A 17451-nucleotide genomic window follows, 5' to 3' on the forward strand; every position below is an offset into this window, starting at 1 on the left:
GGACATTTCTAAGACAAATTTTTTAAACTGCAGTCAAAGGTGCCCTAGAACTGTTGGTTGATAACATTCTTCCAAATATCTTTCTTTGTGTTCATCAGAACAAAGATATTTATACAGGTTTGAAAGTAAATGAAGACAGACTTTTCATCTTTGGATGGAATATGCCTTTAATGTTTGTTGCTAAATTAAAGGGATAGTTCACCCAAAATTTAAGATTCATTCTTTTAGTGACTCATGTCATTCCAAACCTTTTTCTACAGAACACAAATGTCTGTCTTGAGAATTATATCCTTCACAATTTACTTTCTAAGTCCAGTAATATAATGAGCCATAAACAAGCAAGAAAACTTTTGCATGCCCTTTGTAAACATCATCCATTGAATATTTGACTTGACGCTGACAAATGCAAAGCGGATTACTTCAAGGTCAGCATCTCCATGTAAAGAGAAAAGAGGACAAGGATGCAAAGCTGATTGAATAGTTACCCTAGTTGCTGTCCTTGTCGTATCTTTTCAACTTCATGCTCTCCTGTTTTCTTTTTATTCCTTTAATTTATCGATAGATGTTTTAATCATTGTCCTAGTTTGTACTCTTTATGTAGGTCGTAGAACTCTGATGGGAATTTCTGGTTCTTTTGTTCTTGTTGTATAACAATTGCCCATTGTTTTTGAATAATTTGTGGGGGAGATGTTCTAGTCTAGGCATGTGGGCCAAAGCCTGATGTCCATGTTCTCCATTGTGCTCTGCTATAAACTGTGCTTGGCAATGCTGTTCTTTGCTTTTTAAGTCTTGCTGTCTGATTCGTGCTTTGTCTTTTTTGTCAGATTTATTTTATTGGAGAAGGCCAAAACATGTCAAATGCAATTGCAAAGTCATCACACCTTCTATTTTAATTCTTATCCTTTCAATGTGGAAGGTTTTTTAACCATAACATCCAGCATTACTCCTAACCCGAATGTAGGCTAGACAGAAGGACATTATCTTCCATTTCTCCACTTCACCCATCCCCACTCCTACACCCTCCGCTTATCACACCATTTCTCTTCCCCTCTTATGGACTCCATCTCCTCTTACCAAAGTGATTTTCTCTCTGGTTTGAAGAAATGGGAGAGATGCATTACTTGATGAATGGCCCTGGTGGATTGGTTTTCTGGTTCTGAGTAAATTGCTTTTCTGGCACATGTGCTGACTGCAGATTTACTATCCAAGACAGGGATTTTGATGAGAACCAATTTTGTACATGTGCTGGTAAATAATAATATCCTGGATGGTGATATAATGCAGCCGATGCTTAAAATATGCCTGTTTTACAGTACTCACAGAAGTGAGTACACCACTCACATTGTTGTAATTTTTTTATATATTTTCATGTGACAACACTGAAGAAATTAGGGCTGCAACAACGAATCGATAAAATCGATAAAAATCGATTATTAAAAATGTTGGCAACGAATTTCATTATCGATTCGTTGTATCGCGCGACTATAACGCGCGCCACATGTTTGAGTGGCGTGAGCGTGGCGTTTCTGTTGCGTGTCAGCTCTGTGGTGGCTGCGTCGTGTTTTCTGTATCTTTGCACACCAGCACCGTGCCTGACGCGGCGCTGGTGCGCTGCTGCTGCTAAAGGTGACATAGAGGGAGGCCGCCGACAGACAAGGGTCTTGTATTCACGACAAGTTTAAACTTTTTTCACATAACCTACACCTTCCAAAATCCGAAAAATGAGTAAGTAGGCTGTCTGTTTATTTAAATAACATTTCCAAATGTTTTGTAGCTTTATTACCTGATGTTGGACCGTCACTCAGATGACACACTAGACTACGTTGTTATTGTAGTGTGTCATATTTTTTTCCATTTTTAATCACATTGTTAAGAGCGTAAAAAACTAAAATAATTCAGTCACCAATACATTTTGGGGTTTAATACGAACCACAATTCGTATTAAGATGATTCTCAGATATGTTATTAAAGATGTAACGTAATCAATTGATGCACGAGTTTACTTTATGCAATATGTGTTTAAGATGGACATAAATTAATATTCCCATTCAATGCAATGTATCTTTTCATTGGATATAGCCTAAGCATTTTCTTGGAGGAAGATTTTATGGAAAAAAGTAGTTAATTGGAGTATTCATTTGCAACATTTTAGTAATAATATCTCATACTTAATAGGAATATTAATGTATAATTTATTTCAATATTCACTTGTTGTTTCTCCAAAAATGCATTATAAACATGATTTAACTCCTGATGTTTTCTACAGTGGACATGTAAACCCCGTAACGTGTAGATGTTGGTTTAATGAAATTCAATTTGAAAATACGATCAAATAAATGATGATTAGCTTTCAAACATCAAAATGGCATTCATTAATATGTATTCGTGTACAAAATTACATATAAACATCTTTTCCTATTCTATTTTGCCTGGAAACGCTTCCAACACGCTTGCGTGTCTCGTGAAAAATAGGCGTCGATTCAATTCCTAGCATGCACGCGTTTTCCGTGCGGCTCGTCTCACGCAGGCAGTGTGCAAGCTCTAACCTGTTAACATGGGAGCCGATTTAAAAACGGTCACGCCAGGCTTCTGAGACGCTCACGCCACACATCTAGTGTGTCACAGGACTAAAAAAAGTTGATCGCGCCGCGCAGCATAGCGGAGAAAAAATAAATTAAAAAAGCAGAGCGGAGGTAGAGGAAAGACCATCAGAGAGACCCGAAAAAATTCCAGAAAAAAACAGCAAACCATGAGAGGCTTCTTGATGGGAAATGCATCATGTAAACCACAGCCAGCTGTAATAATAATATAATAAGTAATAATAAAGCTTTTGAAATATGTTTTGCAATGTCAGTTCTATTTTTCAATAAAGGGTTGAAAATGAATGCTTTTAAAAATTTGTATCCGATTCATCGATTAATCGAACAAATAATCGACAGATTAATCGATTATTAAAATAATCGTTAGTTGCAGCTCTAGAAGAAATACTACTTTGCATTGTAGCAAAGTGTCGAGTGTACTTCGAGTGTCGAGCTTGTACAAAAGTGTAAATTTGCTGTCCCCACAAAATAACTTGACACACAGCCATTCATGTCTAAACCACTGGCAACAAATTTGAGTACACTCCAAAATGAAAATGTCCAAATTGGGCTCAATTAGCCATTAGCCAAGGTAATGGGGAGCAGGGGTGTTAAATTTGGATGTTATCGCTCTCATTCTCTCATACTGGTCACTGGAAGTTCAACATGGCACCTTATGGCAAAGAACTCTCTGAGGATCTGAAAAAAAGAATTGTTGCTCTACATAAAGATGGCCAAGACCCTGAAACTTAGCTGCAGCATGGTGGCCAAGACCATACAGCAGTTTAACAAGACGGTTCCACTCAGAACAGGCCAAATAAGTTATGTGCATTTGCTCAGTGTCATATCCAGAGTTTGTCGTTGGGAAGTAGACATATGAGTGCTGCCAGCATTAATGTAGAGGTTGAAGGAGTGGGTGTCAGCCTGTCAGTGCTCTGACCATACGCCGCACACTGCATCAAATTGGTCTGCATGGCTGTCGTCCCAGAAGGAACCCACTTCTAAAGATGATGCACAAGAAAGCCTGCAAACAGTTTGCTGAAGACAAGCAGACTAAGGATGTGGATTACTGGAACCATGTCCTGGGTCTAAGGAGACCAAGATAAATCTATTTGTTTCAGATGGTGTCAAGCATGTGTCACGGCAACCAGGTGAGGAGTACAAAACAAGTGTGTCTTGCCTACAGTCAAGCATTATGGTCTGGTGCTGCATGAGCACTGAGGAGCTACTGTTCACTGAGGAAACCATGAATTCCAACATGTACTCCAACATGTACTGTGATATACTGAAGCAGAGCATCATCCCCTCCCTTCAAATGGAAGGTGGAGGGGTTCACTTAGGGGTGTACACGCTTTTGTTGCCAGCGGTTTAGATATTGATGGCTGTGTGTTGTTATTTTGAGGGGACAGCAAATATACACTGTTAAACGAGCTGTACACTCACTACTTTGCATTGTAGCAAAGTGCCATTTCTTCAGTGTTGTCTCATTAATAAAATATTTACTAAAATGTGAGTGGCGTACTCACTTCTTTGATATACTGTATATCAATCCGAATTGGTGCAACACTGTATCCTAAAGCTTTCCACAGATAATAAAATGACAAACCGCCAGCGAGCATTATTACTTTTAAGAACTGCTCATGACTCTCGACACCTTCGCTTATAGGACTATTGGCAGTTCTGCTCCACGCCCTGCTACCACTTCAGCTACAGGTAGAGTGACCACCAGTACGACGACAATGACAGCAAGTAAAACAAACCGAACTGCCACTCAACAACCTGTTAAACCATTGGTCACAGCATCAACCTCCCGTAAAGGTGAAGTACCATTTTAAGCAAAACAATTTCATTAATGTTAATTATGATAAATTCCCAAAATGGATACATGATATTTTTTTCTATGTGTGTTTCTTGTCAACAGATGCTATCAAAACGGGCACTACCGCACCAGCAAAGAAAGCAATTGCCGCAATACCATCCCGTCCTGCTGCCAGCAAGCCTTCAAACTCTCAAAAGCCAGCTGCAGCTGCAAAACGACTGCCTAGCATGAAACCAACTCAACCAAAACCAGATGACAAAAAAAGCGTGCCGACCCGTAAGGTGCCACCTAGTCCACGAAACGCTCCTTCACGGCTAACATCAGGCAAGACAGCTGCAGCCTCCCCTAGTCGGAATACGACAGTCACTGGAAAATTTCCACCAAGCAAACCGACACAGTCTGTGTTGCCTCTCGTTGTCAAAGGAAAGTCTACTGATAAAGAACCCGCAGCAGAGTCTGTGCAGTTTTCAACAGCTGAAGCAATAACCACAGAAGAACCTCTTGCGGGCCCAGAAGCTACTCGAACTCCAGAGAGTTCACTAGACATTACAGCCTCATCTTCCTTAGATGTTCAGGAAACTAAAGATGTGCTGGTCCTTAACACCAATGACAACACCGAGCTGCTGCCTCAAGATGGGCCAGTAGACGTTAAAGCCTCCTCTTTCTTAGATGTTCAGGAAACTATAGATGTGCCGGTCCTTAACACCAATGAGGACACAGAGCTGCTGCCTCAAGATGGGCTAGTAGACATTGAAGCCTGCTCTTCATTAGATTTTCAGGAAACTATTGAGGTACCGGTCCTTAACTCTAATGACGACACTGAGCCGCTGCCTCAAGATGGGTTAGAAGAAACTGGTCCAGTTGAAGCGTCTGATCCTCGTCCTACAACTTCTGAAGATACTCAGGAATTTGAAGAACAAGGTTCAGAAAAAGCTGATGAAAAGCTCACTGAAAAAGCTGATGAAAAGCTCACTGCTGCTCTGGCACCGGTTTCACAGGATGCAGTTAAGCAAGAAAATGTAACTACTTCACCATTTGATAACCCTGCTGCTACAACAGTGTCCTCTGTTGGCTTACAAGAGACTGAAAAAGCTGAGGGAGTTAACAGTGAGTGTTGTGAAGATGTGGAAGAAGAAGAGAGGGAGGGCAGTCAGCAAGTGTCTTTGTCAGAGATGAGTGGCACTCAGCCTACTGAAGAGTCTCGACCTGGTTCAGCCGGCCTTGCGGGGTCCATTTGGCGAGCAGGGGCCTTGCTCTCCGAACTTGACTCTGAAGATGTAAGCTGCAGCCAGCAAGGAGCATCGGAGCTCAGTGCACCAGGTGTCCTGGAGGGCACTGAAAGCATGGATGATCTGGGTGATGCTAGCCTTAAAGGAGCTGAAGGTGTGTCTGTTGGTTCTCCTGACTTTGAAAAGGTCCCTGACATTCTTACTAATGAAGAGGATGAAGATGATGATGAAGATTATGACGACAGAGTGTGTGATATGGAAGTCGGGTCGGAAAGAGCAGAGGACTCGCACAAACAGCATCATGATGATGACGAAGATGAGGATGTAGAAATGGCAAGTGAAGGCATAACTGAGAGTGGGCTTGAAAGTTATGGGAATGCAGATGAAGATGATTTAACAGAGGACTACCGGTTGGACAACCTGAATCGTATCGTGGATCTGTCCGGCCTTCCAGGAGCCCAGTGGAATCAGCCCAGTTGTATTGCTGATCCTTGGTCCCAGATTCCACAACCCGCCTCTACTCTTCTCTTTAGTCCTTCCTCTGAACATTGTCATACAGATCCAGAAACTCCAACCCAAGCACCTGTTCAGGCAACATTGGATGCTAGCAATTCTGAAAGGGGCCATTCTTACCCCTCAAACCTTCTAGAACTCCCGTCTTGCTCAACTCAATCCCCGCCAGCCACGTTACAGGGAGATAGCAGCCCCAAACATGTCCTGACACCCCCTCAACCCTGCGAATCCCAGTTTGGTATCCCTGCTGGCCCTGGGTTGGAATCTGACAATATCATAGACCTGAGCGAACCTGTAAAAGAGGACAACAGCTGCATAGGTAATGAGATTTGTAAAGTAGATCAGCAACCAGAACCACTTAACCCTGTCTTGCCTGATATCATGCAAGATCTAAGTGTTCACCTTGAACGTGATAACGATGAGGAAGAGCCAGAGACTCTTCCAGCTGATGATATCCTGGATGGCCCAGCATCTGCACCATCATCTCCTTCATCAGCTACTGAGGATGAGGCTAGTGACACAGAAGGTGAAATGCAGATCAGCGATCCTCAAGCTGAGCTACCTGTAACTGAAACAACACCTGTGACACACAATTTGTCTGCTTTAGAGGAGCGTGAAGAAATCGGTGGAGAGATTGAAGGCGGTGGTGGTTGCGACACCCCTCAGTCTGCCACATCTGCTGCTTCCTATGGGTTTGACTACATGACCTCTAACTCCAATGCCCAGTCATCTGCTGAAAGTTGCAGCAAGAGCCCTGGCATCTTCTCCCTAGAAAATGAAGAGCAGCTTCCTGATGAGGCCAAGGATCCATCTCTTCTAAAAGAGCTGACCCATATACCTACTCCTGCAGATGGGGAAGAGATTGAAAGTCTTAAAGGCCAACAGGTGGAGTTCCAGTCCCACCCAGAACAGCACTACATGCTTTGTGGAGAGTCCAGAGAGCAGGCGGAGCCCGATTTACTACAGCCAGCTGCACCTTTAGAGTGGGGCTTGTGTGATTCTTCTTCCCCACAGCACGCGGGACAACAAGATCTTGAAACTCAGCATCCCTACTACTCCACTATATGCGAAAATACTGATAGTCCCTTGGCAGGTAATGTATAGAGTGCACTTTAAAAATCCATCTTCCGGTATCCCCTGTTGATGTTACCTCTATTTAGAGGTTTGGTCGAGCTTGGGCTTGCTTTGTTGATACTGATGTATTTTTATTAAATTGGGTGAACCAGACAAATGGAAGAAAGCACTTCAGATAAGCGGTGACACTTTACATTATGATACAATTAGTGCATTTATGGGTATATGGCTTAGAACTCCTGTATGTGCAATAGCTACTACCATTTACATATAAGGTTACATTTTAGTTTTACTAACTAAGGGTGATGGTTTGAACTGACATGAAATGTTCATGAACTTCTCAAAACAACAAAAAAGAAGGCTTGGGGAAAAATCATGTATTGGACTTTCAACCTATTTTGTGGGTATTTATCCAATTCTTTTTTACTAATGCATAATAATTGCTTTTTGTATTCTGTCATTGTTTAAATCTAAATTCCAATCTGTCCCTTTTCTCCATCGTCATCATCTTCGATCTTCTTTTGTTTCTTTATTCTGCACTTTAGGGTTTGCCAGCCCCTTACTTTTTATGTCTTGTTTATCTGGAATACTTAATGTTGTAGTGTTAAATAAAGGTTAGATATTTAACATGACTATTCTTTTTCTCTGTATGTTTCTTGATGTTTGAATTTCGGAGTATTTGCTAAAGTTTATATTATTGCATAATGTTCTAAATCGACTTTCAACTGCTATAGTCACATTTTAAGCACACTGAAATAGCCTCATTGCAAAGATTTACCATTACTTTAAATATTAATTGATATTGAATTTAAACAAATATGCCTTTGGAATCTTTATGGTTATTACATTATAAGTAATGAAAAATATTTAATACTTTAACAATATAAAATGTAATTCATTTATTCAGCCATTTGTTAGACTCTATCTTTTAAAGGGATACTCCACCCAAAAAAAAGAAATTTCTGTCATCAATTACCCTAAAGTTTCTACAAACCTGTATAAATGTCTTTGTTCTGTTCAACAGAAAGCAACTGACATTTCTGGGATATCACTGACTCCCATTTTTGTTGTTGTGTTAAACACAAAATGAGATTTTTAAAGAATTTAGGAGAGAAAACTAATCTGGGCACCTTTGACCACCATTTTCTTTTTTTTTGGTAGTTAATGATGTCACAGACATATCTTTATTTTTATTTCAAAAGAACAAAGAAATGTATACAGTGAGTAATTCATTTCTGGGTGGCCTATCCCTTTAAATAGCTAATAAAAGTTTGTTTCATTATAATTGTTAATGGTAATTAACCAATTGTTAACTATTTTGTGTATGTGATCTTGCACATACACACTCATAAACAAATACTTAAAGCTTTTGTAAGTGAAGCATGTAAAGAAACCAGGATGTGTCTTCCCCCTCACCTCACCTTCCTCAACTCTCCACCATCCAGAGGAGGAAAACAAGATCTGACCCTATCAACCTTCTGGATCTCAATCTCTATCAAGGTGCTTTATGTCCTTTTTTGTTCTTCATCTTTGTGTTTTGATACCGTTGCTTCTGGAGCAGACTTTGTACACCTTCCACTTGGGGACTAACTGGGGTGAACCTGCTTTAAACACTCTGATGCTAATTGAATGGACCTGGCTTGACACATTCACCTGGACTAATTGGACACGTTGAGTTGTTCTGCACTCCCAAAACTGGACTAGCTTTGCACATTGCTGTGTTTAAGTTGCATGATCACCTCACATCACCAAACAGTTCAATTGGGATGGCTTATTGTGTGAGGCATGTATTGTTTTATTTGCATGGGTCATGTTTTGTCAATGTGGAAAAGAGGTATCTGTTTGCTTTCTTTCACATTTTAATATGCATGGTGAGCGCTCACTTTTGCATGCACGTTCAGCTAAATGTCAGGGACGCTGTTCACTTCCATCAGGTTTTTGTTTGCTTTTCACAATAGTTAGTAGTTACTGCATATACAGGGTGTGGCCGCTTTTATTGCACAAATCTATTGTCACAAAGGTGTGGAATTAGTTTTAATGCTTGGTCCTAGTTTAATTTCTTCACTGTGATAGTTTCAGCTTATACTGCAATCTCACAATACTGTTGTTTCCCACAATGCTTTTCTATGCCACTGCAGTCTTTGACATTGCTTTATTCTACCCAATTCCTCTTTTTTTAACACATGCTTTGGACCCTTTGCCTCATTCACAGGAAGGAACTCTCACTTTCTGCCGCAACCGCCCGACTTGCTCCACATCCAAATGACGATGTCATCCAAACTCCGGCAACGGCCCCGCTCTTCCCATGGCACCCAACCACCGCGGCTTCCCACTGACCTCCCACCCAGAATATCAAATGTGGGGTCAAATGCACAGCTCCGATGTCTAGAACAGCACCAACAACACCTTCACAAAATTCAGCAACGGCAGGAGAAGTGGAATCAAGAACAAGAGAGAGGAGAGGATGCTAGAGAGAAACAAGTGAGCATTGAGCGAGAAGAGGAGAAGGAGGAGTTAGAGAAACAGAGAAGGAATTTACTTGAGTTGCAACTCAGACAACAAGAGCAAGAACTAAAAGAGCGACAACAAATCATGCAGTGGCAACAAGAACTTGAACAACAGCAGCAGCAGAAAAAGCACAAAGTGAATACACCAGTCCTCCTCTCTCCTTCATCAGGACTCGGCACCATCTATGAAACTGTAGAAACAAGTGACTTTGAAGAGGAGGGACAAGGAGAGGTCAAGAAAACGGACAAAGCAGAGGATGAAAGCACATGTCCTGATGATGAAATGCAAAGATATTCTGAAGACAAAGACTATCTTTATTCACATAGCGCAACTCCTCCATTCAAGTCTCTGCAGAAAGACCACAGGGAGACAGACGTTGCACCAAACCTACCAAGTCCTCCACAGTCTCCATATGAATCTGCCGAGCGACCCCTACCTCTAGAGTTTGACTGGGGCAAAAAGGCAGATATTGTTCATCATCTGATCAATCAGACTTTATTGCTTAAAGGCGACAGTTGCTCGCCCCTTCTTCTACTACCGGGAGGCGCAGGTGGAACGCTCAGTCCTTTGGAAAGCAGCCTGTGGCCCAACCTGTTGCCTCCGCTTACACCCACTTCAGCCACCGTGACTTCTGTGAGCAGCTTTTCACCCGAGGCTCCAGGCAGTTCTGCTCAGGGCGAGTGGACCGTCGTAGAGCTGGAGACTCATCACTGAGAAAGCTGGATAAGTACCAGATGAAGGATACATGCCAAATATGAACTCGTGGACTTAAGAGGCACCAGTCAGGACGCATGTTAGGGGTATAACAGAATAGAGCCTTCCAAGACAAAGTGATGGAATTAACTGGTTCTCCAATTCTGTTCCGACTTCCTAGTTGGGGTATTACAGAATAGAGGCTTTCCAAGATGCTATGGTGAAATTAAGTGGTTCTTCCAATTCTGTTCTGAGGCTTTTAAGCTAGTGTTTGAACCTCGCTCTGCACAATACTTTTCTTGCAACCACCCCTTCTTTGATTTATCCTCATCCTGGCACTTAGTTCGGTGAGCTTTCATTTCCACACCCCCTACCCATCTAAAAGCAACAGGACACTGCAGTATAATGCACTGATACAGGCTCCCTGCCAAACTCATCATCTATATCTGACCTGCCCCGTGCCAAAAAGCCATTCTTGAAGGCTTAATGGGGATCTCTTACTGGCTCGAACTGCACACTTGCATTGGGTCTCTTAGGCATTGGGTTGGTGCCTTGCCTACATTGTGGGTAGAGAGCTCAATGACTGAAGTAAAACAGATTATCTCTTGTATAGGTTTCTACAACTTATTTAAGCATCATGATCGGTAACGATTTAATAGTACACGTTTCCAATTCGAGTCAAATGGGAATTTTCCTGCACTGTGAACGACACAATGCCAGAATGGTCATGTAGTTTTAGTTGAATAGGCTATGCTGTTATTATACAACACTGGACAATTTGTAATCTGCTGTGTAAAACGTAATTTACATCATTTGTATGATGAACTACTGATTGAAGGGTTTTTTAAAGTACATTTGGATTGACGGGTGATATGTATAGTACTTCTGAATTTAAATGTTCAGGGGTTCAGTAAACTTGTACAGAACAGTATTTCCAAAACAAGCACAGTTGCCCAAAACGTCTAAAATATTGCGTTTAAGGACAGATATTGATCTCATTTTATTAACGAAGAATCATGATACTTTAGGTGAAACTAACCTATAAAGCTGGTCTATGGTTGTGTTTCGCAAGGCATATGAACTGCTGTATAAATAGCTTTGAGTTAAACAATAATGTGCTACAGGGATTTAGATGTATTATGAGGTGGTGCAAGAAAACTGCAGATACATCACACCATTCTGTACTGTGAATCCTCTGAACGCTGTGCCTGTCTGAACTATGAATGTATAAAGGGACTGTTCTTTTATTGCTGTTAGTTTTTGTAGGAGCCAGAACATTGGAGTATGTTTAAATGAACACTATACAGCGATTTTATATGCATTACATGAAAATAATTTTAGGGCGGACCAAGCATAGCATGGGTTCCTTAATATGAAGTCCTCGTATGGATGTCTATCCGCTGCAATATGGCCGATCTGGCAACCTTAAATTTCTAGATTTTTTTGTATGTCAGGAAGGAACAAGATTCAGAACAGTTAATGCAATTTTCAGATTTGCTGTGCCTGAGTCTCGTGCTTTCAGAGTGCTGAATAGGTGAAGTATTCTCATACACTGTGACACTTGGGATAAAATAAAGCCTCTCTTTTTGTGTAATGTGTTTCGGTGTTACTGATCTGTGACTAATGTCTATGTCAGGTGAAAATGATTTGAAATTATGGCACTATAGAAAACTAAACCAATTCATGATCGTATGTGCGTAATATTTGAAGCTATACATGAATTGCAACTGGACTAGTCTGACATTGTGCAAGAAAATCAGTGTCAGGTATCCGTGTGAGTTTTATGTGGCACCTATGTCATTGAGTGAACTGTGTTATTTGTCATTGTCTTTTGGAATGCTTGATTCATTTCGAGATTTAAGAACGTGTTTTATCACATGATGGTACGACTTATATTTTGTGTCAAGTAGAAGTGTGTTTACTGTATTATGATGAGAGATTATGATAAAGTGTGCACTGCCCATTTTGTGCTGTGAATTAGTGATTCATTTAGTAATTCGACTTTAATTGCTTTAAATTTAGCTTATTAGTAAACATGTCAAAGGAACCACTCACATCAGGGAAAACAGGAGTTTCAGGCACTATTTTACTGTATTGACTAGACTACTGCATAACTTGACATTTCAACTTGAAAGTACAAAAATACACAGGGAACGCTGCTGTATCAACAAAAACAAATGGCGCTGGTCTGACTTTCAGAAACACACAAACGCTTAAAGGAATACAAGAATGCTCTGCTCTTTCACCAGTCTCTTTGTTTTTTGTGTTTTGCTTTACAAATGTGCAAAGACACACAGAACTACTTCTATGTTGTATATTTTTGGTTTATGTATATTTTTGTAATTTATTTTGTAATGAACGATTATGAGATGCAGGCAGATTTTTTCCAGGCTTTGTAATGGATTACTTGGACGGCCCATGTATTTTAACGTTTTAATGATGAACAATAAAGTGGGTTTGAACATTTACAGTGTTTCCTGAGATTTGTCTTTCATTTTCAAACAAACATGGGGACGTTAGAAACTAAATTTTAAAAAAAGAACATTCTAAAACGTGAAATTTCTAAAACAATTTCTAACCCAATTAGGTGTCCCAACCTCATGTCTCCGAGACAAGTGTACCATGTGTTTCCTCAGACAGCAGCGCCCCCAACAGGCAGTCTGTGGCAGTGCAAGATGACGGCTCTTCATTTCCCAGACACAACAGCTGTTTGTACTGAGCACAAGGGACTGAACACAAAACCCTTTAACACATAAACAGAAACAATTTAGCAGCTAGTATAAATGCGGTACACGTTAAATAACACATGCTAAAAACATAATAGATTATAGGATATTTGGACAAAACAACTTTTTCTGTGTGACTGCAGACATTTCATTACCAGTCGGTGATGTCATCAGTGTCTGGGTCAGGGTGAGTCTGGATCCACTGACCAATAGACCAGAGTCTTGTCATTCGGCTTTCGCTCCCTGTTGATGTGTCGTCTCCGTCTGCGTCCTCAAATACATCCTCACAACACAGAAAATAACTGTGGAGGTATGGGTGAATATGAAATTGTTAGCTTTCCTTTTACACTGTCTATGAAACATTAATCCTAAACTGCACTCACAAATCTGCATTGATTTTGCTCTCATCTTCCCCTTCATCCTCTCGCTCAATGTTCCAGCGCATACGCTTGTACAGCCTGGTATTGGCTGAGGCGAGAAAGGGGGTGGGACAACAGTACCTGAAGATTGACAGCTTCATGTTGTCTATTAGACACTGGCCAATAAAAAAGTGCGAGATACTGTAAAAAAAGCAAAATATATAACAAATGGTTCCACAAAGTTGGTTTCACAATGACAAAAAGGATACTGCATCCACACCATCATCTATAGTTTATAGTACCTTGCTGGATCATTTTCCTCTATGGAGATGATGTTAAAGGAGGCGTACATCACCACCAGCTGCTCCAGACGAGAGCACAGCTCCTGCGAGAACTGCAAAAGCTGTAAACAAAGTAAACATTTGGCTTCCTACAGAGTTCCTAGCTTCTCATGTTCAGTTCATTTGAAGCCATGCTTCTCTGTGTGTACGGTTACATGCGGCTTCTTTAGTTTCATGTTTACCTACAGTGCTATGTGATGTGCAGAATAAAAGCCTGTCACCTGTGTGCATATGTAAATGGGGAGGGGCGGGTGTAGGGGGTGGTTGTTTCTGGCTGTGGTCTCCAGGTAAGTGAAGTACGGCTCACACGTTTGCAAGAACATCGGAATAATACCAGCCAACCGGTCATTCTGGAAGCCTGAACTACAACAACCACAATATACAAAAGCGGACATAGTTTTTGTCAAATGCCAAAAGACCTTTGACTTTAAAGCAATTTGTAAACAAACACTAATTCAAAAAATACGGGATTGAATGCACTTAGTCGTGTCTATCAAATGCATGAAGGAAATGCAATTGTGACAAGATACTTGTCATTTGGTATACTTGAAAAAAACACGGGACAAATAAGAAAATCCTGTTATCACACCTCCACACCAGCTCTACTTGAATGTCATCTGCCTTATTTAACAGATACTGAAGTTGTCCTTCGATGGGAGAGATTTTGTCATCCATCACTGTCCTTTCCTGACACGATGAAGCGTCCGCTCTCTCAAGTAAACTCCCGCCATCACCGAAAGAGGGCGCCACTGCAATGTCGTCTGCCAACAACATAACCATCAACGATAGTTGATTTCCCCCTCATCTTTATCTTCTTTTTTCTCTTTATTACCTTCAAAAGGTTGCGTAACCTCTCCTGTCATCTCCGTGTCCTTGCATGGCGGAGACGACTCGTTCCCAAAGTTAGCCATCAAGTCAGCAGGCCTACAACCACGCAAACTCCGTGACGAATATGTCAAGTAAAATACATTTAACAATAATTGAAGAACGTGATCCTTCCCCATGCGATAATAATCCACCTATATAAACACGTCAACACATTCTATTATATTATGAGCATACTCAACGACGAAATCATAACGTTACATAATACTAAACACATGTAAGTGCACACACCCTCAGTTTCAGAAGAGTTGTTTTAACAAATTGTTGCCATTTCTGTAAAACCGTTGTCCTTCTGGGCCCAATCTAATAAATGCAAACAATAAAAGTAATGGAGCCAGAGTGACGCACGTTTGATTGACGTCGCGGGTTACGTACGACCATATTTGTACATCCTTTCCCATTCCGCAACCCGTCCAGTCGTTTCTTGGATCTTATTAATGTAATAAACGTCTAATTGTATCTTTCTTAAGGTATACGTCAAGAACGTTGTATGGCGTTGGCATGCGTAAATAATGAGGCATTTTTAAGGTTTAAACGAACAGTACAATGTCCTTCAGTGAAACCAAAGGGATTGGTACTATAGTGGTACTGCGGTTTATCCCATAGGGGGCGTGCTCACACAAAAATGATAATTAAGGCAGGATTGCGTTATCATTAAAGCACCCAGGGCTCTACTTATACACGCTATATCCCGCTATGTACTAATGGTGAACTTTTCCTTTAAATATTCATAACAAAGACCTTTTGTTTGTATGCAAAGCTTGACTAACCGCTGCACGTGCGGCATGAATCAACAGTTTGAAATGCACCTCCGCCAACGAGAGCGCGACGAAACCAAATTAATGCCTGTGGACACAATGCGAGGTCACGTGACCCGCGGAGCACGCAACAGGAGCACCGGCGGAGCGCACAGTGCGCGTGCCCGGGAATACTAAACCGACGACCCTCGTCACACGCACGGGGGAGACTATCCTGTACGCGGAGAGGAGCGTTTTTATGTTTAACCCGCTGTAAGTGTATACACGTCGGGCCTGATTTGACGACGGTTGCGATGAATATTTGCGTTGGTGTTTTTCGGGTGATGCAATGACAGCAACGACACTTTTTTTGTCCGTTTGCCCTGCCCGGTGCAAGCAAGCCGCGAGTGCGGGGCGTGTAACACGTTCAGACGTTACTAAGTACTTCAGAACGCCGTGGACCGATACGTGCGACTTTACGGTGCGATTTCAGAACCGACGTGCTGTCAGAGGACGGGCGTAAGCTTTTAATTCGCGTGTTTTTATTGTACTTTTTTTTTATTTTGGCCTTTCGCGTGAATCGGAGGAAAGTCTGGACGAGCCATCGACCCGATAAAACGGACCCGTATCAGGTCTGACAGTAATGCAAAAGCATTTATTTCAAGCGGTGAGTTTTAATCGACTTCTGAGACGGATTATACCGCGTCGCTTTGCGAGCTGACAGAAGAGTGGGACCTCTTTGTTGGCGATCATTGGCAATAAACCGAGAGGAAAAAACGACCTTCAGATACAACCATGGCAAATGACTCCATCCAAGTAGGTTGACCACTTTGTTCTTTAACCAGTGTTTTATTGCTTTAAAGTAATCCTGTTGAATGAAATAAGACGAATGAAAGAGTTGGTTTTAAGATAAGCTGCCTTCAAACCCATCTGAAGTGATGGTGTCCCCTCTTATGGTGTGAATGGTCGTTTCTCTTCCATTAGGGCGTTTTGGTAACTAAACACAGGCAAAATATTTGGGCTGTACGTGACATTTCTGGCATTTCTTTGGAAAAGCCCTGCTCATCTGTTTTAGACCCGGTCTGTGTTTAACACAAATATTTATGTTTTCTCCCACACTCCTCGTGGTGGTTTGTCAGAGCTTTCTCATTTATCTAGCATTTGATATACCTTTCTGTGTATTGTCAATGAAACGTAAGCCAGACTTGTGTAACCACAAATTCTGATTCATAAGCATAAAAAGATAGAACTATTTAGTATTTACATTACAAAAGTATTTACATTACAAGCCAATAGCCACGTTTCAAAATATACTGCGACCATAGTCAATATATAATTATATTTGAGTATTCATTAAATTCCACATTTGAAACAACATTTTTTTTTTATTTTGCTCAATTTCAACTTTTAATGCCCTGTACACACTAAGCACGATAAGAAAAAATATTGAAAACTTTAGCGTTCACACCAACAGACAATAATGTTCTGTTTATTTAAGCTTATTCTTAGGTTGCACAATGCAGCTTCACACGTAACGCCTTTTAAATGGGATCTTTTATCATTGAACAACTGGGAAAAACACTTTGAAAGTGATCCCAATGACGTTGTTCCCCTGTATTGTTAGAAGTGAGGGGTCGACTCTCTGAAATGGAGAGCCACACTTAAACTTTATAGTTTTAGTTTTGCATTTGGACGTAACAGTGGCAACTCTTCTGTTTGCATGTTGAAAGGTTGTTGTCAGAAGCAGGGTCATTTAACCGTATGAGGCCTGGGACAAAATTATAAGGATGGCCGCCAGCCCCCGTACACCTGGCGGAAAGATATATTTAGTGGGCTCCCCCCATTTTCACAGGGCCGGGACCCTTCTCGGTTGTCTCACATCCAACGACAGGCCTGGTCAAAAGAGATTAGTAAAAGAATACCTTAAGAGACATGTGTTGTCAAAGATAGATGAAGCCAGTAGTGTGGTAGGGATTCTCACTGTTACG

At 41.1% G+C, this 17451-nt stretch overlaps 3 protein-coding genes across 3 annotated transcripts in view; 2 read left to right on the forward strand and 1 right to left on the reverse strand.

The window, feature by feature from the left end:
• The window catches only part of prr36a (proline rich 36a), a 26733-nt gene extending 13859 nt beyond the window's left edge, over nt 1-12874 (forward strand). Inside the window, exons 4-6 of the mRNA XM_079461462.1 lie at nt 4246-4397; nt 4501-7233; nt 9427-12874. Of these exons, the coding sequence (XP_079317588.1) occupies nt 4246-4397; nt 4501-7233; nt 9427-10436 (3895 nt within the window). The 3' untranslated portion in view covers nt 10437-12874. The remainder of the gene's footprint in view (nt 1-4245; nt 4398-4500; nt 7234-9426) is intronic.
• cUnh19orf67 (chromosome Un C19orf67 homolog) lies at nt 12493-15118 on the reverse strand. The gene is made up of 8 exons (XM_079461463.1): nt 14958-15118; nt 14674-14860; nt 14431-14602; nt 14063-14204; nt 13803-13903; nt 13525-13701; nt 13297-13443; nt 12493-13158 (listed from the first exon to the last, which is right to left on the reverse strand). The coding sequence occupies exons 2-8, from the start codon at nt 14843-14845 to the stop codon at nt 13014-13016; spliced, it is 1056 nt and encodes a 351-aa protein (XP_079317589.1). The 5' UTR covers nt 14846-14860; nt 14958-15118; the 3' UTR covers nt 12493-13013.
• A 486-nt stretch (nt 15119-15604) lies between these two features.
• pkn1a (protein kinase N1a) overlaps nt 15605-17451 on the forward strand; it is a 32658-nt gene continuing 30811 nt past the window's right edge. Inside the window, exon 1 of the mRNA XM_079461467.1 lies at nt 15605-16279. Within this exon, the coding sequence (XP_079317593.1) occupies nt 16259-16279 (21 nt within the window). The 5' untranslated portion in view covers nt 15605-16258. The remainder of the gene's footprint in view (nt 16280-17451) is intronic.

Source organism: Barbatula barbatula (assembly GCF_947034865.1).
Source record: "Barbatula barbatula genome assembly, chromosome: 8".
Lineage (NCBI taxonomy): Eukaryota > Metazoa > Chordata > Actinopteri > Cypriniformes > Nemacheilidae > Barbatula > Barbatula barbatula.